The sequence below is a fragment of the Oryza brachyantha genome, chromosome 5 (assembly GCF_000231095.2).
Source record: "Oryza brachyantha chromosome 5, ObraRS2, whole genome shotgun sequence".
NCBI classification, from domain to species: domain Eukaryota; kingdom Viridiplantae; phylum Streptophyta; class Magnoliopsida; order Poales; family Poaceae; genus Oryza; species Oryza brachyantha.
Genome location: NC_023167.2, coordinates 17,105,938 through 17,133,553, shown reverse-complemented (window position 1 = coordinate 17,133,553; position 27,616 = coordinate 17,105,938). Strand labels below are relative to the sequence as shown.

The window sequence follows — 27,616 nt, the reverse complement described above, 5'->3', positions numbered from 1 at the left end:
TCGACCGGCCTGCGGATTCCATGGTATATTTGTATAATTTTTTAATCTTATCTAAATTTATTAATTGATTAATATATATAATTTATATATGTCTAGATTTATTAGCATCATATGAATCTAGACAAGACTATAAAATCTTACATTCTGAAACGGAGGATTGCACGAGTGGAAAAAGTTTTGTGAAAAAAAAAAGAAAATCTAAGAGCATCCCAACGGCTCATCTAAATTTGGTTATCTATATCTTTATTTGGATAATCCTCTAAACTAGTTTCATCCTTTATATCTCTACGTACTCCACTATCATCCATATATGACATCCTCTATATCTCTCTGGAGGACGAAGAGATATCATCCAAATATAAAAAATATAAAGTTTCTCTCCTAATATGGATGACATCTAAAAATAGATATATGATAGCCGTTCTGCTGGAGCTTAATTTGTAGTTTTCATCCTCTATTTTTAAGATAGAGGATGGGATAAATGAGTTGTTGGGGATGCTCTAAGCTGTGGATTTATAAATAAAAAATAATTTGTGAATAAAAATTTTATATACGTATACTTAGCGATCTAACGATCAACGCTAAAAATTAAACTTTACTGGAAAAAACTATAAAATCAACTTCAAATATAAGATTGAATATTTAAATTTTAGCTTACAAGCATCAACATAAGCGATAAGCGAAAAGATACGGTGCGAATTGTAATCAAGTTTACCGTTTCAAATTTAAAATTATAAAAAACACTCACAAATTCATGAATTGATTTAGACCCCCATCGAAACATCAAGAAACAGTGAGAAAGACCGGCTTTGCAAACCCACCAGCGAGTGTCTGAGTTCGTGTTGTCGTGATTAACTGATTATCGTTGCGATAATCATTGGAGCCGCCAGGCCGTGGTTTTGGTAAGTTAGATATGGTTTAAAACGAGGTTTCAATATTTTGAAAAAAATAGTAAAAAGTTATGGTGATATATCACAATAATAATAACATATCACATTGTTTTCTAACTAAAACCGTGATTATCGTCATATACAGCGTGATTGTCGATATTAAGAATTTTCACGATTATCATCAATAATATCATGATAATTGTTGAATACCACGCGATTTCCCTTCCAAAACCACGGCGGTTATATTCAAATCTTAAAAATTCAAATTTATACGGTTTTGAACGGTAATCACAACAATAGTCAATTATCATCATACCGTTGCCTCACAGTTTTGGCGCCAAAAACAACATTGCAAACACTTCACACAACTCACGCATGCCAGCGCACCTCTAGTTCTGCTGTGATATGGATCTAGATCATGTAATATGATGCTTTAATAGACAATATCATTAACATATGAATCGCTCTATCTATATCTATATCTATATCTATATCTATATCTATATCTATATCTATATCTATATCTATATCTATACACCCACGTGTACGGCGAAGGAAAGTTCATATTGGATAATCTACTTCCCGTACGGTGAACCTCCTTCCGCTAAGCAGGCCGCAGCCAGCGGCCAGACTCGCTGGGCGTTGGTTGTACAAGCCGCGGGTGGGCCTCATGCTCGGCCCCAAATGGGCTGTAACTATGCCGGTATTTCATGGGCCTTGTTCGGGAGGATATGGGCTCAGCTTGTCGTTTTATTCGTGTGCACTATTCTGCACAGTCCATAAATCGCTTGTGTGCAAATACCTTTTCTTTGGGATCAGCTGCACTTCGTCTTGGCTCGACAGACCACCATCAAAATGATGCAAAATCCTCTAAAAAAAAAGGGCTAAATAATTCAAACTTCAGGCCCCATTTCTAATGATGTGAGGAGAGCATGTGCATGATTTGAAAAAAAAAATACTGTTCCAACGATGTGCTCGCGTGTGGACCTGAAAGGGAGCAGACGAAGCTTCACCTGAAGCAGCCCGATGAACACATGTCAGTCACGAATTCCACAAGGAAACCCAACAGCTGGTCGTTCTTGTTTATGCGCTTTAAACCGATCCGATCCATAATGTGCGCCAAATTAGGGCGCACAGGCAGCATGATGATTCTGCTATTAAGGTCGCGTAATCCAAGCCCCTAACCGACATTGTGCACTTTCCTGTGCGACCGGACAGCTTAGCAACAGGATAAGATCATCAAAGATTCTGAACAGAGGAGACAGCCAGTGAACTGAACCTGTTGTCACCTTCCTTGCACTTACCAGGAAGCAAGCCTGCCGTCCCTGAAACCTGACAATACTAGTACTAACTATGGCGTGTTTGTTCTAGGGGCTAAACTTTAGCCCCAGGCCCTAATCATATCGGATGTTTGGACACTTATTATAAATAGTAAACATAATCTATAAATAAAACTCATCCATAATCTTGGACTAATTTGCGAGACGAATCTAATGAGCCTAATTAATTCATGATTAGCGTATGTGATGCTACAGTAAACATTTGCTAATTATAGATTAATTAGGCTCAAAAAATTCGTCTCGTGGATTAGCTCTCATTTATGAAATTAATTTTTTAATTAGTCTATGTTTAATACTTTAAATTAGTGTCCAAACATCCGATGTGATATGGGGCTAAAAAGCCCCCATCTAAACAACCACATGATTCATAAGTATATTGCAATGTAAGATAGATGATTAAAACTGATAAGAAACTGGTAGCGTAATAGTTTCTATCAGGGTAAGGTTTGTTTTTCACCAGAGAATTAGTAGTGACAGATAAACAGTAGTAGTAGATAACTTATTTTACAACAGTAGTAGAAGTCCGTTGCAGTATTAAGGTAAATCTTCAACTTCTGTCCATAGTGGAGATCGTCGGAACATGGATGGTTTACTGATTGAGATCTGCTGTTCGCATGTGTGTTTGATACAGTGGAGATGTTTGTGAACATTTGACTTACGATCTAAAACACGCTTAGTGTGATGTTGAAACTTACGCTTCCCGAACTTGAAAGGCAAAACACCTAAAGTTTACGTTTTCTATTTGTTGTCCCAGCAGGAATCTTGCATCAAATTGCCTCCATTTTTTGCTGAAGAAGACTTGACCAGTTCGAGGGAATATTAATAACAGGCCATCACACAATTGACATAGTAAATGCCTGCCAGTTTTCTGTTGATCCTTTCAAAAAAAATTCTGTTGAGAAAATGGCGTGAGAAAACTAAAATCAATTGATAGCTAGTACACAAGTTTTTCGGGCACACCGCTGTCCAAACAAGTACATAGAAATAAAAAGGAGATTGGTATAATCTTTGTTCTGTTCAGTTGACCCTGAATTTCATCAATTTAATACGATCTCATAAGCTTGGGTTAGATATAGTCTTTGCAATGGAAAATTGACTCTGAATTTCAACCAATTAAATACATACATGTACATTGCACCTGATTCATTTCTGAAGTCTTGAGTACATTTAGATAATGGAGGTACAGCTGAAGTCTTGAGTATGACCACATCAAAACCAAATATATTTCAGTAGTTAGTAGCTTGGCCTGTCCTAAATCTCACATTAACAACGAGATAGCTCCACAAGCAGCTGAGCAGAACACAAACGTGAGTGATCTCATGGCCTGAAGTGATCAAACACATATGACAAGTTGCCAACCCACAGCTTCCTTGCTCAAAGTCAATTAAGAAGGCACACCAAAGCTATGCGTTTCACAACGTCGTCGATGCCGGTATCCAAGTTCCAAACTATGTGTGTGTGCCTGCGTGTGTCACGATCAGGACATAATTGTAACCGTTCCCTTCCTTATCTTTGTCTCTGACGTCGGTCTATGTCGTGCCCTGCAGCCTTTTCTGACCTTTCAGTTCGACACGAAGAAGCAGTAAAAATTACCAAGGACAATGCAAGAACAGAGCCCATGGTCGTCTAAGATCATTGTCGACGAGAAGCCCGGCCAATTGCTGATCCATTTCGCTGTAATTTTTATTCCATGGATGACTAGTAACACTGAAACGGAGACGACGACGACGACCACGACGGTGAGAGAGATGTGCGTAATGGCAGCTATGGTAGGCAGTACACTTGTGCAGAGAAATTGGGATGCAAAAGGTCGAGCAGACGAACGCGAAAAGAGCGTGAAACTTTCTTCACTCCTACGAAACAAACGCGTGCCTTCTTTTTTTTGTCGATTGAGTTGATGGCAAGACGTTTCACCTCGCTTAGCCTCTAAACCCAGCTTTGTGGCGGCTTCTCCGAGCCGTCATCGATCTTACACGAAAGCAACGGCGAAGGGCACGCACAGTCCAAGGACGATGCCGCTGCTCATGTTGATCGCAGTGATGGACGCGTCACTGAACTGCTAATTAGCTACACCGATTGATTCAGCGACTTTGTGCACACACAATTAGGAAAAGATCATTGCAGATGCTTCCACTGATTTCAGTTCGTCGTGCTGACTAAACCTGCACGACAGTGAAAAGAGCAGAAGCTCCAGGCTATTTCCTACCGAAAACGATGTGCATTTAATCGGGGATGCAAATATTTCTGACCTAATTAAAGCTCTCGATGGAATGAATTAGCTAGGAGCTAACTGAATCGGTCTATGCTGCATGCTTGACACTGCAAGCTAGTCGGCAGCAGGCAGGTGGCGATTGAAAATTGCAGGTAAATTGGACAGATGGATGAACTGATGGACGTTTTGACGAGTCCGAGGCTGGGAGAGCGAGCAGCTCGTGCTCATGGTGGTGGCCACGTCGTTGGAAAGAGATCGACGCGAGGTGAGGGTGAGAAGACGAGCCGCGAGAGAAGCTTGGTTGTGCGTGGTGGGGCTGGATCGGGTTTCTTCCTCTTCCTCTTGCCTTCCGGTCTACTCAGCTCCGGCCAGCTGGTATAAACAGTGAATAAAGGCTATTTCTCAACTAGTTATTTTTTAAAAATAATTTATATATAAGTTGATCCTCTCGTATTTTTCATCAGATTTTTAACTTTATAATAGTTAATTTTAATATTATATTATGCAATAGCTATTAAAAAATAGATAATCTTTTGGCTTTCATTTTCATCTAACAAAACAAGGTAGACTAAGTGGAGCTAGGAGCCCTCCTCTCTCTCTCCCTGGTCCCTGCGCTACCCTCTCTCTATTTTTGTTTTCTTAATATTCTGTCCAATTACACTTATAGTCTTCTTGCTGGCTCATCGGTATGGGGTCTAGCTAAAATTTTAAATTTTAATTCTAGAGCTCTTTTAGAGGTACGTTTTTCCACACTAATTTGTAAATCAGTGATAATACAAAACATTAAAAAATTAGCCATAAAATTTGTCTGTAACTTGCAATATTTCTTACTAGAGAAAATTAATGGTTCTTTAGAAAGTGATTGTAGTACCAAATTATTAGTTCAAAATTTTAGAGTTCTTTTACTGTTCCTCTTATCTAAAGGTACCATGTTTTCAGTATGGGAACTTGTACATACATATACTAGATATCTCAAGGTATCAATCTTTTACAACCTAAAGAAACTTAAGGACCATAAAATTTTCTAAACTTTTGGTATCTCCATCTAACCTGGTACCTCTAGGTATTAATATTTAGAAACTAGGTAAATTGTACGATTCCAAAGAAAGTGCATCGAGAAATCAAATTTTTAGTATACAAATTTGGTTCTCTAAGGTACCAAGAAAAATGTGATACCTCAAGTTACATATCAAGGATGGTAAAAAAAACTTTAAAAAATATGATATTTTCTGGTATTTTTACTAGAAGAGTAAATTTTATAAAACTACAAGTATTTTGACTAAATTATCGTAAAGCTATATATTTAAGTTTATGTATCAAAAGAATTAATATTTAGCACCAAACTTCTCAAAAAACTACAATTTAAGATCTTGTATTACAAACTATAGATTTATTACTGGTGAGTTATTAAAGAACTACATGTTTTAGAGTTTCATTATTGTCTTGTTTAAGTTACAAAAGTTTAGTTTTGTGATAAAATTAATGCTACATCTATAGTTTTGTAAAAAAAAGTTAGTGTTAAATCTGTAGTTTTGCGGTACACTCAATCTATATATTTTTTTATGTTATTGTGGTGTTTTGTGAAATTTACTCTATTAAGAATGATAATATTGTCAATCTTACCTATTAAGAGCTTTTGGATGAACTGCCAGGAGAATGCAACTCTACTCCACGTACAAGGCATGAGGGTGTTCCTTGGTGAACGGTGAACACTGTTCCATGTATAGCTTCCTAAAACTTTTTTTTCAAAGTAATTGTATTGTTTCTTCAACTTATTTGAGGACTAATTCTTTGTACCCATTCCATGCCAAAGTGCCATGCACATGACCATTGAGTCTGGCAGGCTGCCTACTGCCTTTCTTTTCTCCACTAGAGGGCACCGGAAGGTTGGAGTGCCGGCCATCAGTCGACGCGAGTCGCCGGCGCACCACAACTCCAAATTGCATACTGGTCAAACGGTCAGTCCAACCACTGTTTTGTTGATGGCGATAGATGAAAACGAACGCCATCTCCTAACCCCGGCAGGGTAAATGATTAATGCATGAACAAGTAAAAAACCGTCAAAACTCTTTAGTGACAGGAAATTGAAGTTCAGTAAAAAAAAAGATGAAGACTTTACAGTAGTCATTATTCAGTTTTTTTTGGGTATCTTTTTGGACTTTGCAGGACTAGTGTATTACTCTTAATTTCATCGCGGTTGGTGGTGCTGCTTGATTGTTGTGCACATCCGTGCAAGCATTTCTTGTTGCATCAGACAACTAGATTTGGAGGACATCCGAAAATTGCAAAAAGGAATCTTTGCAGTTCAAAGATAAGCGAAAAGAAGGAGCGGAAGAATCAGGTGGCACAGAGACGTGTTCCTTTGATGAGAGGAGAAAGAATTGGATGAAAGAACCAAATGAAATTAATCAGCAGAATTAGTGGCGTAAACAGAGGCTGAATTAGGCACAGCTAGAACTCAAAGATTGTTTCTTTCCGTTGTTTCTTGGCGAGCAATCGCTCAATGAAGTGAGAAAAAATTACAGCAAGCACCAAGAACGAGTACGAACAATACATACTGCGGAGCAGTGCTCATATATAATTAATCTAGCAGCGGCGACGTGCGTAGGCTGATCACTGCAACGCCGGCGAGGCGGCGGCGGTGGCAACCCTCGGGGACGTGACGGGGAAGAGCGGCAGGAGCCGCGGCGGCTCGGCGCTCCTCGGCGACGGGTGCAGGAAGAACCCCTTCTGCGCGATGGCCGCCGCCTCCTCCTCCGCCGGTGAAGCCGACGCCGACGCCGACGCCGGGGACCGGTTGAAGGGGTCGGCCACCAGCGGCGTGACAGGGCTGAGCGCCAGGGACGGGAAGTCGAGCACGCTCGGCGACAGCACCTCCTGCGCCGCCTTCCTCGGCGACGCCCCCGCCGCCGCGGCCGCCGCCATCGCGAGCGGCGCGATCATCTTCAGGTTCTTGTGGACGCTCCGGCGCTCGTACAGCTTGAACGCCGGCTTCTTGGGCCGGCAGGAGGCGACACCACCGGCTTGCCCGCCACCACCACCGTGCTGGTGGTGGCTCTTGGCCGGCGGCCTCTGGCTCTGGGTCGACGACGGCGTGTCGGAGCCGGTGAGCATCTGGACGACCTGCTTGAAGGAGGCGGTGTCGGCCTGGACGAACGTGGTGGGGAACGGGGTGGTGTCGATGGTACGCGGGACGGTGACAGGCCTGGGCGAAGGCGGGAGTGCTTGGGAGTGGGAAGAAGAAGGCAGCCGGTGGTGGGAGGCCGCCGTCGTCGGGGAGGCCGCGGCGGAGGACGGGGAAGACGAGGAGGTGGAGGAGGAGGGGGAGTTGGGGTCCCGCGCCATGGACGGGAGGAGTTGCTTCGCGGCAGCAACTTCCATCGTGGCCTGAGCGCGGAGGAGAGAATGGAGAAGTGTGGGAATAAGAAGGGAGAGGTTACAGTTGAAATGTTGATGCGACTTGGTGTTTGGATGGGTGCTCGTCTGCTGTCTCTGCCTCTCTGTTATTATTATTATTTATTATTATTAATTTTATGTTTTTCTTCTAACATGTTTTCTTGCTGGTTTTCAGTTTGACTGTTTCTGTATGAGTCTGGATGGTCTGTTTTGAGGTTTTTGTTGTGGTTGGTGGGAGTTACTGGACTAGTGTGGTTGGATTAGTGAAACTGTTTTGCGAATTTTAAAGTATACCAATATGTCTCTACATTGTAACATATATATATATATATATATAATTAAGGGCAAGTTGTATTGGTTTATAGAATTTTTTTCTAACCAGACTTTTTTCTTGTCCTATTTTTATTGAAGTCAATGGTTATAAGAAAGTAGTCAAAAAAAAGGTTGCGTGCAAAGAGATAAGATGGAGTTAGAGATAACGCTTATCGCACCACGATTAATTTAAAGTCGACTCTAGTTTAAATAAATAAACTAAATTTTATTTTATAATGCTATTTAATTTAGTTAGTTAAATTAGAGTCTATCCTAAATTATCTATGGAGTGACCCATGATCATAGGGTCGGATGGATGACTGTGTCTTTTAATTAGTTATAGATATGTTTTTCTATGTAAATTAGTAGCTTGATAAGTGTCTATATTTTTTGCTTCAGAATTGTTTAGGAGATGCTTAAAAATATTATTCTACTTTTAAAGATATTTTAGATTCAAGTGGAAGACACAATATACGAAGAGGGAAAACCAAAACGGGCAATTTGCCATTCCACTCAAACTAAAGATTGTTCTGTATCGCATACTATATTTCTTATCACAAGGATGGTGCTCTAAAACGTGTCAAACCTCGATTTCTTAAACTCCTAGTAGATTAACATTTACCAAGATTTAATGTATACCCACATAATATTAATATATTTTTCATAAAAATACTCTTATATAGTCATATATTTAAGAATAATTTTTCCATACTTGAGGTTTTCATGAGTTACCACTGTTTTCTAAATTTGATATCTCTTGGTACCTTAGATAATAAAAGGTAACAAATTTTATATAGAAAATAGTGATACCTCATGATACATACTTAACAATAAAAAAATGCTCTTTAATGTATCATATAATAAATTTGTAATTGTATAAATAAATAATGGGACATTTGCATTGGAAACTGTGTTGCTGTACAAAAGGAGAAGCAAGCATAAAGCAGTAGTATTGAAGGGCATTCAGGTGTCTGAAATTATCGTCCTTTAGGTGTGTGAAATTATCGTCCTTTTCTTGGCTTGATTTCTCATCAAATTCCACATCGGTCAAGTCTTCGGATGAATAATAACCAACTAATTATGGAATGACTGTGTTGTCGTCCATCGTCGCGCTAATCAGTGAGAAGTTTCCTCACTTGTAAGTATAGCATGTGGCTTATTGCTCTAGATTTCTTATGGTTATGTTTGATTTATTTATTCGCGTGTATGCATCTTAAAATATGCAATATTTGCTATCATTTAATTTATTGGTCATCTTCTCCATAACTTCATCTATAAGAGCATGAATATGTTCATTAGAAATACCACATTGCTGCCCTGATCAGCGACTACAAAGATGCCATAGAGACAACGGCCATTAGTGCCGAAAATAAAACATCACGAGCCTCGTTTTTTTATATTTGATGAGATATAAAAGATTATCTAAATTTCTAATAGCTATATAATAATATAAATAATAAAATTAACTACGACAAAGTCAAAAATACTTTAGAAATATAAAACTATGAATTTTTATATAGAAATATTTTGTAAAAATAACATTGTTTAGCCATTTAAAAAAACTCACACGCAAATGCTAGAAAAAACTGGTACTAATATGGACAAAATAACACAACCAAAATCGTAGAACCAGCTTATGAGTAAAGACAGTACTGTAAAACCATAATATTCCGGTATTTATCCGGAAAGCCATCTGCCATCCTCCTCGCCTAACAAACAAGAAGAATTTGTAGAGAGAAATATCAAAACGGGAAAGAGAAGTGGAAAGATGCTTTTGCCGAAGAAAAAGGTTGCATGCATTGACTTGGGCAACGTCCGGCCTTGACCCCCATCAGCCGCTTGCTCTCCACGGACAAAAAGATGCTTCCTTCCTTCCTCGCCAGACTCACTTTCGCGCGTCACCGTGTATCCGGTCGCTTTGCTTTATACGGAGTACAGTATTATATAATTTTTATTACTTTAAATTTATTGATGAATTAGTATATATATTTTCTATGTGTGATAATTCAGCACTTATATGCTTAAAAGAGTATATAAGCAAGTCAAAATTTGATCACTCAAGTGGCTTTTAAAACCGATGGAGTACCTGCCTGACTCCGCGTTTCTGCTTCACCGTGTGGTTGCCGAATTGGTGAGCAGCAGCAGCAGCGGTTAGGTGCCTAGGTGAAATGGGTTACTACTACCACCACGTACTGGAATTTCAGTGTAACGTCCATGCACGCATGCACGTACCGGCAGGACGAAGACGAAGACGAAGACGACGACGACGAGGAGTAGGAATCGGAGTGTAGTGGTAGTGAGAAGGTTTGGAGTAGTCCCTATCATGGTGGAAACCGGTGGTACTACGCCCTTGCTTTCTGTGGCTTATGGGACTCTGTGAAAGCTGGTGAATGTCATGTCAATTTTCTCTTTCCGTATAGATTTAGGGGATGATTGTAACGGTATATTTGTAAATAAAAAATAATTTATGAATAAAAATTTTATATACATGTTTTTAGTGATATAAAAGTTAAGGCTAAAAAAATTACGATAAAAAAATACCAAATTAAAAAAATCTAAATTTTGGCTCATAACTACAAGAAAAAGAAATGATTGGGCTGCCCAGGAATTTCTATCACAGTGGTAATATGCGTGTGTTTAGTTTGGACTTGGCATTCTTATGTTCCCTTGTGTTTTACGTCTTCAGTGTGATACTAGTAATACTTTACTAGGACATGGATTATTGTGGGAGTCTTGTCTGAGCATAGCTTGATAGCTACGGGATGCAAAATTTTTACTCGTCTTCTACTTGAACTACATTGTTTCTTATACACTTCTAGATTTTGAAAGCTTACTTTCTTCTTTTTTTTTTAGAAAAAAAAGGTTTGGTGAAAGTGGGAATTACCCTCATCGTTTGGTCTAGAGCTGTAAAGCCGTAGAACAAGTAAATACAAAATAATTTATAGGTAAAGTTTTAATATATTTGTTCTTATTAACTTAAAAGAATATGCCAAAAACGAGACTATAGTGGGAAAATGGAAAATCAACTTCTATTTAAGTTTTAGAATTTAAATTTTGGTATGGACTTATTGGATCGATCACATCCATTTCTCTTGGCAAAATCCTTTTCACGAAAGAAAAAAAAAAGCTTCCCTTTCATTTAGGGAGTCCTAATGTGGGGCTAGCAACAATTAATCACAGAATGAATGCTTTTCCCAGGACATTGCCTGCACTGCACAAGTTAATTAACCTCTTTTTTTTAAAAAAAAATTCCTGCATTAGTGCGCCGGTGAGTACAGCCCCGTGCCGTAGCAAAACAGCACGAATGCTACACATCAATACTCAGAGCACTACTGCACTATATGGTAGACCAATACTAGTGCTACACTACAGCATAATAATGAACATAAATGGGGAGATTTTAACTGCGACCGTGCGTAATCAAAGAGACCGGAAATGCCATGTTCTAGATGCAAGATATGACGCACGATGAAAAGATGAACCGTGAAACCGGGCATCCGATTCCAGTTTTGACGGCCACACGAGAGCAAAATGGGCGCCTATTCCGGTTCCGGCTGGTTCAATGCACCACTGGCTAGTAGTAGTCGTCCCATCCTAAAACACTTGACCATTTTATAGTGTTGACGTGCTTGTTTAATTAGTTATCTTTCGTTCAAATTTGTTGTTTGCTTTACCTCCAAATACTCTCGTTTTTAACCATCTGTTATTAGATAAGAGACACTTGGGTTATTTTCAAGTCCACGGCATAGAAAGTCACACACTAATAATGTGCTTGCTGTCCAAAAAGTTTAAAGGAACAATAAAATGGATGCCGCTAGCCACAATTGATAAATCTCGGAAGATCACAACGAGGGCTAAAAGGCAGAACACAGTGTAATAAGTGGCTCACATCTTTCGCCAAGACACACTCACCCAGCCGGTTGACACTCATTTCCTCCTTTTTTTTTGCGTCATTCAAATTAGGCATAGTCAACCTTCTCTTTAGTAGCAGCAGCGGATTCGGTAAAAAGAAAAACTCCGACTCGATTAAACATCACGTTTCTCTACGAAAAATAGACAAAATACACGCAGATTTTCTATGTTCCATATGACCAGTCCTCCCTCTGTAAAAAGATCTTTTTGTATATCGTTTCAAAGCAAACGAAACCGGAGACCAACGAGGAGAAACAGGCGCCGTGTTGCCGAAAACCACGGCAAAAGCGGGGGGGAGGCGCAGGCACGACAGGTGGCGCGAGGCGGCGAGGCGACCACCGAGTCGGTCGGGCAGCGAACAGGCAGATCGATCGCCGAATCCCATCCCACGCAATGGCCACCGCCACTCCCGCTCGCCGTCAAAAAGCCCTGAGCGCCTCGCCTTGCTTTCCACCGGGCTGGGTTGGTTGTCGGCGTCGCTGCCGTCGCCGGCAGGGAGACCAGGCGTATCAAAATCATCGAAGCCCTTCGTCAAACCCAAGATCCGTCGCGCCGAGTGAAGTCGTCTTCGGCTGATTGCCACATGCCATATTTACGAACACAAAATATTTACGAATAGAACTATTATATGTATTTATAGTGATATTAAAGCTATGATTAAAACTAAATTTGGATAAAAACCCAAACTTTAATTTTAAATTTAATGTTGAAAATTCAATTTTTAGTTTAAGTATAAGAAAAATGAAAATATGAGGGTGTTTCTGTTCTTTATTAGGACTCCATCCGTTACTACAACATGTTTTGATTTTTTTCAGATTTGATTTTTCCTTGATTATAACATTTATAAGATTTATCAGTATTTATATTTATAAATATAAGAATATCAACATCTTATAAGTTGAAACAAAAGTGATTTCTACTCAAGCTAAATGAAAATGTTGTGTGTCTATTTAGGATCGGGATTTCTTTGGAGAGTATAATCTTAACATGGTTTCCACGTAACTTAGTTTGATTCCCAGAAAACCTTTTCAAAATTCCTTCGTTTAAAAGGAGGTATTAACATTTTATCTTACTAAATATCTATATTGCAACTTGTTATTGAAAATAGAAAAATTAAGTTTTGTTGAAAATAATATTTTTAGTTGGTTGAAACAAGATCATGCATATGTTGTATTATGTTTAGAAAATAAAAAAACATATTTTATCTGAAAAATACTATGCTTAGAAAATTGAGTCGTAAGTTGTGCATAAAAAAACTAGAGTATTCGTACATGTTATGCCGATAGAATATCAACTTCATAGAGATGGTAACGGTGACAAATTCATCATGATTATGATTATTATTATTATTATTATTATTATTATTATTATTATTATTATTATTATAGATAAGCTGGTATATAAACAAGCATTACACAAAGATGAATTCGCGAAGATCGACTAGTCCGAACATGTTAAGTGCCTATTTAGTTTTGACAAATCTGGAGGGAATCTTAGAGGAACTGAACAATCCTATAAAATTTGTGTTTCAAAGGAGGCCTTAGCTTTTGTTGATAAAGCCACTTCTTGCAATAACACTTGCGATTAGGCAGGCTTTTGCAGCAATTTCATAAGACAGCTCAATTCCATATTGACGGAGAAAATTCCACGGTTCCATAGGCCCCGCCTAACCGTGTCCAAGAGGGTATCGAACATTTGCAGCCCTACCTTTTCGTTTCCACTTATATTTATAAGTTAAAATTTAAAATTTTAATCTTAAATTTAGAGTTGATTTTAAGTTTTTTCATCAAAGTTTATAAAATTTGTATTCACAAATTATTCTAAGAATATATATATAAAGATTTTATTTATAAATTATTTTTTATTTATAAATATGCCATTTGGTTTACAGTGAAACAATCACCCCTTTGGGAGTTGAGTTAGAGACAATCATGTGTTGCATTCATGCATGGTGGGTCCAACACATATTCCTTTCGCAGATTCCGTAAGTTCTAATAAGTTGAAAACCAGGCCATGGTGGTGTTCCCACTAGGAAGAGAAGAAAGGAAATGAGATATTAGCCTGGCCTTTGTGTTGTGAGCTAAGCTAACCCTGGGCCATTAAACCTTCTTTGACCCCCAGGAAACCAACTGTGCAACCACACATTTCTACATCTAACATGGACCTTGGTGAGGCTGCTCCATCTGGACCACACTCGCTGTCCACACTTAGCTCACTCCTCAGTCACACACACACTCTTTAGTTATTAGCTGGCCTACCTGGCCAGCTCTCGTTGACTCTCTCAGAGCAAGTTCAATAGTATAGCTAATTACTCGCTCTAATTTATGTATAGTCAATTCATACAATAACTAGTTACAAAATATATATTACCATGTTCCACATGTCATACACACTGTGTCTTAAAGTCCATGCTGCAGTTGATTACAAATTTATAGTTCACTTCTATTCTCTCATCTCTTACCTCTTTAAAATATGTTTATAGCTAGCTTATAGCCTGCTATGCTATTGTACCTGCTCTCATAGCTCCCAAACAGTATGCGGTACTGATCGCTACTCACAACTTTTTCTTTGTTCTCAACACTTTACTATCACTGCTCATCTTACTTGCTATACTGTTTCTCTTGTCTTCTGTACTGCAAGGAGCAGTTTGGTGCCAATTGCCAATGAAGCTTTGGGTGGGCTATGCAAATTGGCAAACCAAAGCGTAGAGAGAAAGCATCATACCTGTAGTGGACTACACACGGTTTTTTTCTCTTTTTTGTTGTACCCATCCTTCACTTTCTTCAGTCTCCAGGATAGTTGTGTTCTTGTGAAGCTCACCTATCATGCATCTGTGGATTTATTGACTTGATTTTTTTGGTTCTCGTTCTTACTCTGATTGGACCATTCAGGTGGAGGACCAGAACCAGATGCCCTTCTGACGACTGAAAAGATAAAAATCTAGCACCAGGTTCTTCTTCCAGCTAAGATCTCACTCTTCCAACACCTGCTGCTATAGATTCACTGGCTCACGAGTCAATCCATCTAGCACTGAGGAATCCAATGAGCTCATTGTTTCTACATGCCAAAACAAAGAGCAGTAAAGGCCACATGTATAATCAGCTCAGCTCACCTGTAGTAATGGAGCGGCACGCCGTTCGTCTGAAGATGTCCTGGCTACCATTGATGGAGTGAACAAGACGCCATTTTTTGGGCTCGTCTATAGAATGAGAGAGAGAGAGGTCTGAAAACTTGGGTGCCGCAGGTTGGAAATTTTTACTTCTTTTTGGTGAATAATTTTGATGCGTGATGAGAACTTACCTCACCGTACCATTAATGGAGTGAAAAAGACGCCATTTTTTGGGCTCAAGTTGTACTGGGGGCAGCTATGAGAGAAGTGAAATTCAAGTTGTACTGGAATAGGACTCACCACCACCCATTGACAAAAATGCTGAAGGACCATCAGAACCTGGGACCAAGAGAGGGGTCACTGGCTGAAGGAGGCATCCATTTTCTGAAAGACATTCCCTGAGCAAAGGACATTTGTTTCTGCTTTCTACAATGGCGTGTGGATTCAACTATATTGACAGCTTGAATGGATGGTTTGGTTCAATGGAGCGAAGACAATTCCAACTCCATGCAGAGGCAGCATCGTTCGGCCGAAAGAAACAAGGGGCCAAGCCTGACACAGATGATTTCAAGAAAAAAATGCAAGTGAAAAATCGATGCAGATAAAGGTACATGTGAACAATACCATTTTCAGATCACACATCGCTATGTTAGGTATCATGTCCTATTTAACAAGGTCATAATTCAACAGCATGTTAAAAAGAATAAATCACATATGAATGCACACAGCAACGGAACAGATTTTTTTTCCCTCGTGTGGAAATAAACGTGGTTAGAAAATCGCTGCTTCTCTGCTAACTGCTAGGTAGTTGGCTTGCATGAGCTTTTTTGTTTTAAAAAAAACACAACAAATTAGTTGATAGTGATAGGATCCCCTTTTTGACGTCCCCATGTCCCCCCCGTGTGGTGTGACGGCATGGGAATGTCAAAAGGAAAGGGATGGAGTTTTTCTCGCTTTTGGCGTAGCAGGCCTCCCAAAGGAAGGCCCGCACGACGGGCTATTAGCTCAGTGGTAGAGCGCGCCCCTGATAATTGCGTCGTTGTGCCTGGGCTGTGAGGGCTCTCAGCCACATGGATAGTTCAATGTGCTCATCAGCACCTGACCCGAAGAAGGATATAACAAAATAGGGGGCTGACTCCAGTGTATTTTACTGGTAGTACAATTTAATCCACACTATTGAATTTTTATTAGATATCTGTTATTAAATTATACTAACAACAATATTAGGTGTAGTAGAAATTTAAAGGGGTAATATCGTCTTTTTTATTATGATCTTTATTGTAAAAAAATATAAAATTATAAAATATTGTTAATCAAGTAATTAATAAAATACAAAAATACTCTTTTTTCTACTGTTAATACCAGTAAAATGCACTGGAGAGTGTGATATGAAAGAAGAATTAGTTGACTAGAATGGTATAATGTTTTCTCAACACCCAACATAAAGCTGGAGCATATAGCAAAGCAAACATTATTGTTTTCCCAGATAAAAAGGTAACGTTTCAAGTCTGTAATTTGGTGTACCGATGCCATGGTGCCCCTGCCCCAGCCATTCAAGAAGCAGTTCAAGCTTCTTCTTTAGCTAGTAACATCACCTGCTCTCCTCCTCGCCTTTTGCTCCCACAGCAAATTTTTTTTCTTGGCTCCTCTGCAAGTTCAAGCACCAGAACCTGATCCTCTATTCCTCTGCAGAGTCATCTTGTCGTCTACTTATCTTTCAACATCTACTGAGGATGTATTCTTACCCATGGTTATAACATGAACCCAACCATTTGTCTGCTCGTCATTGATGTCTTGTTTAGCTGGACTGTGTTGTTTGATACCTTCATTCAGATTTCTGGACATTATCTTGCATTCATTAGGTTCTTCCAACATCGTGTCGGTATCTGTAAGCTGAATGCTAGCTACCACTCAGCTCCTCTCTTTCTCTTGGAGGTCTTCTGGGTGAAAGCTTCTCACTCTCTTAGTCACAGACCACAGTTACTCTTGTGTGACTACTTTATTTTTTTTACCATTCTTAAGAAGGTACTTGATGTATTATATTTTATTTGAAACTCAACGGGGTGTATAACATTTTCTAGTGTAAAAACTTTGGCTAATAGGTATATGAGGGTACCAAATTTTTACTCTAAAAATTTAATACCTCCAATTACCTTTTCAAAGAACCGTAAAATCTCCTTCTGTATTTTCAAACCACTTGCTAACCAGTTAGATGAATTCATACTGAGGATATTACTCAATGACAAGACTGATTTGAAAAGCATGCAATAGGACACAAGAAGAGGTACAAACCAAGCAGAATGTCAGCACTAGTTTCTTCTGCCAATCTTTCTCTAACAGCCCGAGAAAATATTATTTCTCCGTTCTAAATTATTTACAACACAAGTAATAATATGTTAGAAACCGAAATTGGTCAAGCATGTTCAATTAGTTCTGATAAAATTAGAGCCAATGACTCTAAAACATAAAGAGAGGAGCATGTGCCACTGGACCTGGATAATTATTGGCCCAGAACATCTACTCTGCGATGCGCTATTGCCTTTTTGAGTTGCCTTCTATAGATTTAAATCGAGAATGGAATTTGATCTCTTAGACCGAAGAGTGGTTTGTTCCAGAGCATTACCACGGCACAAGATTTAGCAATCTTGTGACAAAAATCATCAGAGTCAGATGCGAAGTCTGGCCCATCTGAACTTGATAGCTTCTCCGGTGTATCTTTACAAGAATCAGCGAGTGCTGGATCGTGGTCATCATCCCCAAGTCCTCAGATGGTAATCCAAAGTCATCCAGTTTATCTCTTTTTTCCTTCAACGATTCTGAATTGTCAGAAGAGGCGAGAATGTGTGTCATCAGAGCCTGAACCTTCATCCCCATTCTCTTTAGAGATGATTCTCCTTCACGATGTTCTTAAAACCCTAACGAAACCCAACCCCCCCCCCCCCCCCCGCCCCCCACTAATGATCCTCGAATCCTCATCGGGCGATAGCCGTGCAAATCGGGTGAGACCGCCATGATAAAGGAGGGGGGTTCCGGGGAACTCACCGCGCGCGATAAGACGCCGCCGCCGCCGGTGATCGCCTGCCGCCGGCTCGGCTCTCGCGCAGGCCAGCGCGGGCGGCGTGAATGACGAAGAGGCGAGCCGTGTTGTTGGTCCGACCCACGGATGTTGTTGGGCCGTGCGATGTGGGCTCTCGGGCCGCGACGCGGACGGGGAGCAGTGGCCGAGGCGATCCATGAGCATGAGGCCCGAGGCCCGTAAGTTCGTTTTAACTGCCAAAACGCCCAGGGGAACCGGATTAATTCATTAATCCTATATCCTACTCCGTACTACAATTCTTGGTATATAGAGTTGAGATCCTTGGCAGTACTATACTGTAGACTAACATGCGAGTCCATATATCAGTCTGCAGTATCGCAGGTGCAGTGCTGTAGGGGATCCTATTTGTGGTATAGATATATAGTATTGTTCGTTTCCTCTTCTAGATTTTGTATTTTTGCGGATACGTTTTTGAGCCGTTAAATTATTATATATCTTGTGTGAAAATGGTCAACATAAAATTCAGCATCCGATCTTTCTAAAACAAAATCTTAACTTCTTATTAATTCAGTTGTTTATAGCCTCATATAGCTACAGAAAAAAATAAGGTAATATAAAAATCCAAAATCATAAGAAGAAAAGAACACCACCGTATATAATTTTCTTTTGCGAGGATGAACTAATATTAAGTTAGTAGAATGAAGATTTGTAACGTCTCTTGTAAAAGAAAAATAGAAGTAAGTTAAACGTCTTTGTGATGGTGATTCCTTTTGAAATGTTGGTATCTTGGACGAGGAGGGTACGTGTGAGTGATCGCCAACAATGACATCCACGCGAGGATTGGCAGCCGCATTTCTATTTTATCGCCGGTGAAGCCATTTGCGGCAGTGGAAAGTAGAAACGACAACAGTATTAGCAAGACGTTACACAGTAATATATCTATCGGGCAACTACAACGACGGTTTGGTGATGCGCGTGAATGATACATGAAACTTTTGCCTTTGTATGATTGTACAGCCTCCTTATCCAACATTACCACATACACTTATTATCACACCCATCTTTTTTATTTCTGTTTGTTTATGCTCGTAAGCTAAAATTTGATTTTTCACCTTAAATTTAAAGTTATTATTTTAGATTTTTGCCGAATTTTATTATCTAGCTTTGACTTTTAAATCGTCAAGAATATAAATATAAATATATGTGTATATATATGTATATAAGTTCTATTTATAAATTATTTTTCGTTTACAAATATATGTATGTATGCATTTTCCATGAAAAACCAAACCATCACCCATATATATTAAATGCATATGCTTTGACAAAGATAGGACAAAAGATGTTCAGATGTTACCCAACCTACATAATGCTCATTCACTACGACACCATTGCATTACCCAACATCTAGAATAATGAAACAGCTGCAGAAAGCAAATTTCGATGGCAATTTTTTTTTCTCTGCCGGTCATGGTGCAGTGACGATGCTTCAGTTCATATATAGCTAGCTAGAAGTAATTCCCCGAATGACAACGTCATGCTGTAGCTAGCGAAATGGTTCCGTTCAGCCCACGGATTATTAATTAATTAAGACTCAGTAGCTAATCAGCACATTGATTTCATATGTAACCAGGTGCTGATGATTAGTTATCAGGCCAAGGATTAGCCTCTCTAAGTCTCTATACTTTACACGTCTCCCCTCTCAGCGGACTCTCTAATCACCAAAAATTTGACCATCATCGAAAGGTACCTGCGACTTATACATATGAGTATATGAGTATAGGTAAAACCCTACCGGAACACGTAATTAGCTTAATCATGCTAGACGTGCACACACACACGAACAAAAAACGGTGCATCACGTAGACATTCTGCAGGATACAGCTGAGCACAGCGAAACCACTTGCGCAACGTAGAAAATACTCCCTTCGTTGCAAAATATAAATATTAGAATATTTAAATTTTGTACTATGATATAAGCATTTTACCCTGATTCAATTTTTATGATACTAATCTTTCCAATGATTTTAAAGCATATGAGATGTTAGAAAAAGAATCTAATCTATTTAAAATTTATAAATTAACTACGGAAGCGACTACACGGAAATCTTTTGCATCTTCTCTGTCTATCTGACGTGTTTATATTTTAAATAGAGGTAGCATTAGATCGAACAGGGGTTATTTGATTTAAAAACAAATGTTGCTGTCAACAACGTCCATCTGACGCGGCGTTGTGGAACCATTTGGCAGTCGCGGTCGTTAATTATCGGAGTGACCAAGCTGCGCAGCGAAAGCACAGGCTGCCATTAGCGAGCACAGGCTGCGCAGCGAAAGCAGCGCCGCCGCCGCGGCGCCTCGCTTGGCAGCAACGACGACGACCTCACCGCACGCCAGTTCGCCATAGGTTGCGAACCTCAACGGCTCAACCTGATGTCCATACCGGATGAAGGGTGTCTGTCTGAATTTTGATAATACTATTAGTGATGCAAATCAAAGACGTCTTCTGAGAAATTAACGAGAATTGGTCGCGGATTCGTTCACGATTCGTCGTTCATTAGCAAACTTTGAAAAGTTCAGATTAATTTTCGCTACAGATACATAGGCAACTAAGCACAAATTCATCGGCAACCTACTGGTTTCTTCCAAAAAGAAAAGGAACAAGGAAAAGTCGCTGTGGTGTTCAGGTCTCGAGGAAGCCGGTCATGCGGAGCACGGCGGTGCGGACGGAGCGGAGGTCGCGGCCCTTGAGCGTGCGCCCATTCCCCACGCACACCGAGAACGCCGCCCTCTCCTCCGAGCACCGCTGCGCCCTCGCCGCCGCCACCTCGTGCGGCGGCACGAACGGCGCCGCCGCCGGCGCCGTGCACCCGTGGCCGCTGCCCCCCGGCGCCCACGAGGCCGCCTCATGCTCCTCCGGCGTCGCCGTCGTCGTCATCCTCCCCGGGATGCACACGGGCGCCGACGAGCCGCCTGGACGCGCCGCGCCACCGCGCGGTGAGGCGGCGCTGCTCTCGCTGCGCTGCTGCTGCTGCTGCTGCTGCTGGCGGTGGTGGCCGCGGGGGTCGTCACGGTGGTAGTGGTCCGGCCATAGGACGTCGGCTTCTTGGAACTCCTCCATGGCCGCGGCGAGCCCGTGCGGCGACGTTTTATTATATAGAGGAGAAGACGAGGAATCGAGGTGAAGTTGAAGCTAATGATGTGATGTGACAGTGAGCACACGCGCGTGCAACGATGGCGTCATCGCTCCTGGGCGCGCTCGTGTGGAAGGAAGGGTGGCATGCGTGCATGGGACTACGGGAAAGATTTCATATCGTAATTCATTCCAGCGTCGTCTAAATTGTGTGTGTGTGTATATATATATATATATATATATATATATATAAATCTAAGTAAACTAAAAAGCCTTATGTTATGAAATGGAGAGAGTAGCAAGTAAAAAATATAAACTTTTTTATGTATTAATACGAGATATATCACTTTATATATAAATATGTAAATTTGATTTTTAAAAATTATAAAAAAACAAATATAACCATGAACGTGGGTTCCTAGTTTTAGTTTTAGTTTAATTTGTTTTTTTACAACTTGCAAAAGTTAAGTCTGATTTGTATGTTTGTAGAGTAATATAACTTAATTTTTTAATAACTATTTACATCATGACACGTAATGACATATTTATAAACTAAAAGCAATTTGTGAATAAAAATTATATTACATATAGCAAAACTAATATGTACACTCACCTTGGAATAAGCTATTCTATGCCCCCTCCTCTCACAAGGCCCAAACACACATCCCATCCCCTTTCAAGGGCCAAAACCTCTCTCATGGTCTGGTCAAAACTCTTTCCCACCGGTCAAACCCATCCTTTAACGTTCCTCCCCACCTCACCTTTGTCCAGTCCCGTCTATCTAAAAAGTGTAGTAACACGAAGATAAAAATACAGTAACACGCCTTATAAAACAGTAACAACGCTATGACGGATCTAGTTTTTTAAATCAATTTTTTAACCACGGCAGTGAAAACGGTTTTAAAAAATAATATAAGACACATGGGATATTGCTCTCTAAAAATTAGGAATACAACATTTTAGCTCTCCCACATGTATTAGTTGTAGTGTAGCAATAGTATATAGTCATATCTCTACTATAATTGTATCATGATGGACGTTACTGTAATTGTATAGCAACAACGCACACGTTACTGTACTTATATCACTATATTTCTGCAATTATGCAGTAATAGTACATATATTTTATAGTAACATGATGTTATAGCGTTATTGTAGTTATTGTCATATCATTAGTGTATACTAATACAAATCCTATAGATATTTCTTAAGATTTTAAACTTTAAACAACTTTATCTCTCACCTCATATATTATTTTTAAAAAACGTTTGTACCACGTTGTTAGAAAAAAAATGTTTTAAAAAAGTAGATCCCTCATAGGTATGTTTCGACGTTACTGTGAATTAGTTATCGTGTTATTGTATTTTTTGTGAACGTATTACTGTAGAATTCCTATTAGACGAAGGATGAGCTTAGATAGACATGAGAGAAAACCCATAAGAGGGTTGACCCACAAGGAGAACTCTTTGACCAACCTTTAATTAAGGTGAGGATGATTTTTGGGCCTACAAAAAGAAATGAGGGATGAGTCTTGAGAGGTATTAAAAAGAAGGAGGTGTAGAATAACTTAGTAAGGTACGGATGTTCGGTACGCTCGGTTTTTTGCGCGCGCGTGGTTTCGTCGCAGTGGAGGTTAGGGTCGGCCGTTCGGCCGGGGCTTGCTGGTGCTAGCTGCAATGCAATTAGCTCATCATATACCTCTATCTCTTTTAAACAGAATGCTAACTACTCTTTTCGAACATGCCATTTCCATGCTGACTTAATACGTGTCCATCGATGTGCAAACAACAATTCCTTTTCTTTTAGAAAAAAAAGAATATTGGAGGCTTTGTGTAGTCTCGTCATAAGAGCATGTATAGTGTCAATTCTTGCACAAGATTTTATGGGTGAGGGTAAATTTCATATTAAAGATAGTCTCTCGTGAAAACATCTAGAATGTATAAATACTTCTAAAGGTAACAAGGACAGAGGCGGATTGTACACCTACTAGGGTCAAAATACTCCTAAAGGTAACAAAGACAGAGGCGGATTGTACACCTACTAGGGTCAGCCAACCCTGACAAACTCTGATAAAATCTATGGTTTTATAGTTTAGGTGACGAATATAATACTAAAAGTTAAATAAAATTAGCGTATTCTAACATCGAGAAACTAATTTGCTAGTGGCTGCAGTGTTTAGGATGAGTTCTACAGTTTTCTCACTCCTTTAGAGCCTTCTCCAAAACCCACATTACATATGCTCTTAAACTTAAATGTTTTATAGATCACAAAATTTGATGACTGTATAACATAAAAAATAAACGAAAATATATTTAAGTCATTTGTTGTTATCAATATTGATTCATGCGATCACCAATTCAGATTAAGTGAGGATTTGTGTTGGCCAAATGCGAATAATACACCAAACTGCGTATTAGCATTTAAAAATGATTTATGGTTAAAACCTATATATTTTTTTCTTAAGACTTAAAACACCAATGTTGTAAAAGAAAATACGGTTAAAATATTAAGATTTAAAATATAAATTTGAGAACAGCATATGCATTTTAGGACAAAAGATGAAGCTCCAGATACATTGATTTCTTAATTTTGATTTTTCTCCGCATGTAACTTATTTCCATATTATATTTTTATAGTTGGCCACTCCCGAATCGATAGCACCCCAACAAAACATTGCAGCATCCAAGATGATACCGTGGCCTGGCAATGGGTTGACTGCACCACCGATCATGCCATGGCAACAAAACACTCCAAAACAACTATTCATAAAGGTCAGCCTAAGAGCTCAGTATAAAGTTTACTGACAAAGGTTTTCAAAAATAAAAAAAATTCAAATTGGAACGTTCGGTGATGCCACCTCACCTCTACGCAATACAGAACAATAATAAAATTTATGGTCAAATAGGCCAACAATCAGATCCCTATATTATTCGAACTATATGACTACAGGCTTGTTAGGTGGAGCTTCTGGCAGCTTCAGTTCTTACAGAATCTTCAAAAGTTAAAAGTTCTATCAAATAACACTAAGGGCCTGTTTAGAAGAGCTTCTTCTAGCTGCAGCTTCTCCTAAAAGCTGCTTCTGTCAGAAGCTGCACCAAACGGTCCATAGCTTCTGAGAATTAGTTACAGATTCTGGAAAATGAACTAAGAATCCAGAAGCTGGAGAAGCTGGGTTTAGGAGCTTTTTCAGATTCTCAGAAGCTGGCTACCAAGCAGCTTCTTCTCAGAATATAAAGCTCCCCAAACAGACCCTAAGATTATGAGAATCTAAAGGTGTATAATGTAAAAAAGATAAACTACAAGTCAGAAGCTAAAAACCTATATTTTGTAGATTGTGAGAAGCTCATCGGCTTAGAATCTTAAGCTTAGTCAAATAAGCCTCACTTTACTCTTGGCTCCACGATTATAGCCTATTAGAGCATGTTCAATGATAGAGTCAATGTTTTGCCGCCTCCATAAAAAAAACTTATTTTCTCTTTTATATCGTCTCTTTATTTCACGTCAGCGAGCATTCAGTGATGGAAACCATAATAAGAGTGTACGTGCACTTATGGGTTTGGCGGAGAGTGAACCGGAGGGTTTTACCGTTTTAGCTAGGTTACAGTAAGGCCACGATGGAATAATGAGGTTGAATATTCTGGATGTGTCCTAGTAATCTCACTTCCCAATTAATTAAACTAATCAAACATAAAAATACAAACAACAAGAAATAGGTGTGGCAGTGGAGACGTCCGAGTGAAGTAATCGTACGTATCATTCGACGTTCCATAGGAAAATATTTGATGACCATATATAAGGGTGATTGTTTGATTTTTTATAAAAAAATTAAACAGTATATTTATAAATAAAAGTAATTTGTAACTAAAACATTTATATAGGAATTCTTAAGATAAGGTTGGAAAATAAACTTTCACCCCAAAATCAACTCTAAATTTAAGGTTTAAAATTTAAGTTTTAGATTATAAACATAATCATAAGCGAAAAAATTAGGGTGATAGTATGTGACTCAGGCTCATACGTCCACAAAATTTTAATGTTTCAAGTAAATTTCACAATCTAGCTAGTTTCACAAAAGTTTGATATTTATTTTTCTAAAAGAAAAGATAACACCAAATTCAAATTGAATAGTTTTGATTGGTAATGTTGGAAACCTCAGTCCTCTCTTCTTTTTTGTTGGATTTATAGTTTAAATCCCTAGGTTGAGTTTTTATCAGCTAGCATACGTACGTTGAGAATAAGCCAAAGAAAATATAATGCAACATGAAATTAATTATGCATGTGCATATTCTGTAAACGCTTAACAAAGACGGAAGCAACTGACTGGCGTGCAATTGTTGAGTACGGCGGCTCTCTAATGTCTTTCCATACACTAGCATGAAACACGTTATTATTATTATTTATATAGAATTAATAGAAATACTAATAATATCTATAGCAAATTAATACCTAGGCAGCTGACCGGGTACTGCGAGGTACAGCTAGCGCACGGTATCGAAACATGTCACTTGGCTTGACCATACGAGCTGCTCTTAAATATTGCATAAATTTGATTTTACCTTGGACGAGGCAGAATCAAACTAAGTTCAAACTTGACAATTTTACCGTTTTTAAAAGGTAATATAAGTAACACATCTTTTATTTAAGAGTTTTTTTTAATCATCCTTTAAAAGTACTTATCAAAAAATTTTAGTATAAAATTCTATTATCTCGAGATACTAAATTTTTACACTGAAAATGTGCTACCTTGACTTACTTTTTTTAAGGAAGATAAAAAAAACTCTTTATTTAAACTTTAGTATCTAGTAATATTTTTTTTTAAAGATGGTAGAGTTACAGTTCGAACTAACATAATCTCAATCAAAATCCTTAAAGTGGAACCTAATTGGCATGGTCGAACAGCTTAATTTGCTACACAAAATAATAAGGGGCAATTATAAATTTATTATTGGTTTTAAATATTATTGCAAAACTACACTTAAAAAATTATGAAAATATCACTCGAACGACATTCTTATAATTTAGAAAAAGATCGGTGGTAAATTTACAAAAGCTCCAAATAATAACGTATATGATCCTGGCACGTCATCGTGCCAAGGCAGCCTAGCGATGCAATTAATAACGGTTATATTTTTTAAAATACTGTGAGGTTAATTTAAAAAATGTTCGCGGGTCACTTCACCTGTTGGCTATTGTATTACGTCATGACGGTAGGAAGCTTTAGCAGCTTAATTAGCTCGCCTAATCTGTTTGATCTTGCGATTAAGTAGCTATTGCCAAATCTTGTTGATTTTTATTGGCTGCAGCCTGCAGGCATGCATATATGTTTATTGCCCCATAATCAAGATGGAGAAAAGCTTAGCAAAATTCATGCAGCCGTTGCGTCATTTCGATCTTCCGATTAGTATCGATCACGCCAAGTACAAACATTTTGGCATTTTTGCATTCAGTTTAACTCACTCAAACTGCATGCAAAGTGGAGCACAACATTTTTCTCCCTGACGTTCCAGATTAATGAAACTTGAAAAGTAAAATTAAATAATTGCGCATTTGTTTTCTCTGTTAAATTATCACTCATACTCCTATAAACACGTCCGGCCATAATTTCTTGAATTTAATGGCATCAAACGAGCCATCCAAAACAAATTCGTAAATTTTGCGCGGAAAGCAAGCAAACTATATGCGAACCAAAAGAATTAATTAAACTCGCCAGTTTCCGATTTAATTTCCTCCTAATTAAAAAAACAATTATCAGCTACCGGCGACGACGGTGCAGCAAGGTAGGGATGTCGATCGGAGACGAGAGCGAAGGCCTCCACACTTCACGTTCGCCGCCGCCGCCGCCGCTGCCGGCCTCTCCAAAATCGCGGCAAAGCCACCAGAATTCCCCCACGTCGTCGAGCTGATCTCTCGCCGTGTCCTCGTCGACGTCGTCCGGCCAGAGCACGTCCGCCTCCTGGAATTCCTCGTCGTCGTCGTCGAACCGGGTGGCCATGGACGCGTCGTCGGAGGGACGACCAAACAGCAGCGCGGTGGACGTCGGCGTCGGCGAAGAAGAGGACGACGACGTGAACGCGGTGGCCGTGTCGTGAACGACCAACGCCGGCGGCGGCAGGCCGTGGAGGAGGTGGTCCCTTCGCGACGGCGGCGGCGGCGGCGTCTCCGGCCACAAGACGTCAGCTTCTTGGAGCTCTTCCATGGCGGCAGCTGCTTTCTTGGGCTGGAAACCGGAATAATCAAGCTGCGGTAATCGCCGAGAGCATCTTTGTAAGAGGAGGGGT

General features: G+C 39.4%; 2 protein-coding genes across 2 annotated transcripts; both read right to left on the bottom strand.

The window, feature by feature from the left end:
- Positions 1-6,836: 6,836 nt before the first annotated feature.
- LOC102702474 (VQ motif-containing protein 4-like) lies at positions 6,837-7,910 on the bottom strand. Its single transcript, XM_006655432.3, has one exon. The coding sequence runs from the start codon at positions 7,821-7,823 to the stop codon at positions 7,056-7,058; it is 768 nt and encodes a 255-aa protein (XP_006655495.1). The 5' UTR covers positions 7,824-7,910; the 3' UTR covers positions 6,837-7,055.
- A 12,978-nt stretch (positions 7,911-20,888) lies between these two features.
- On the bottom strand, positions 20,889-21,326 carry LOC121054488. Its single transcript, XM_040524386.1, has one exon. The coding sequence runs from the start codon at positions 21,324-21,326 to the stop codon at positions 20,889-20,891; it is 438 nt and encodes a 145-aa protein (XP_040380320.1).
- Positions 21,327-27,616: the final 6,290 nt, after the last annotated feature.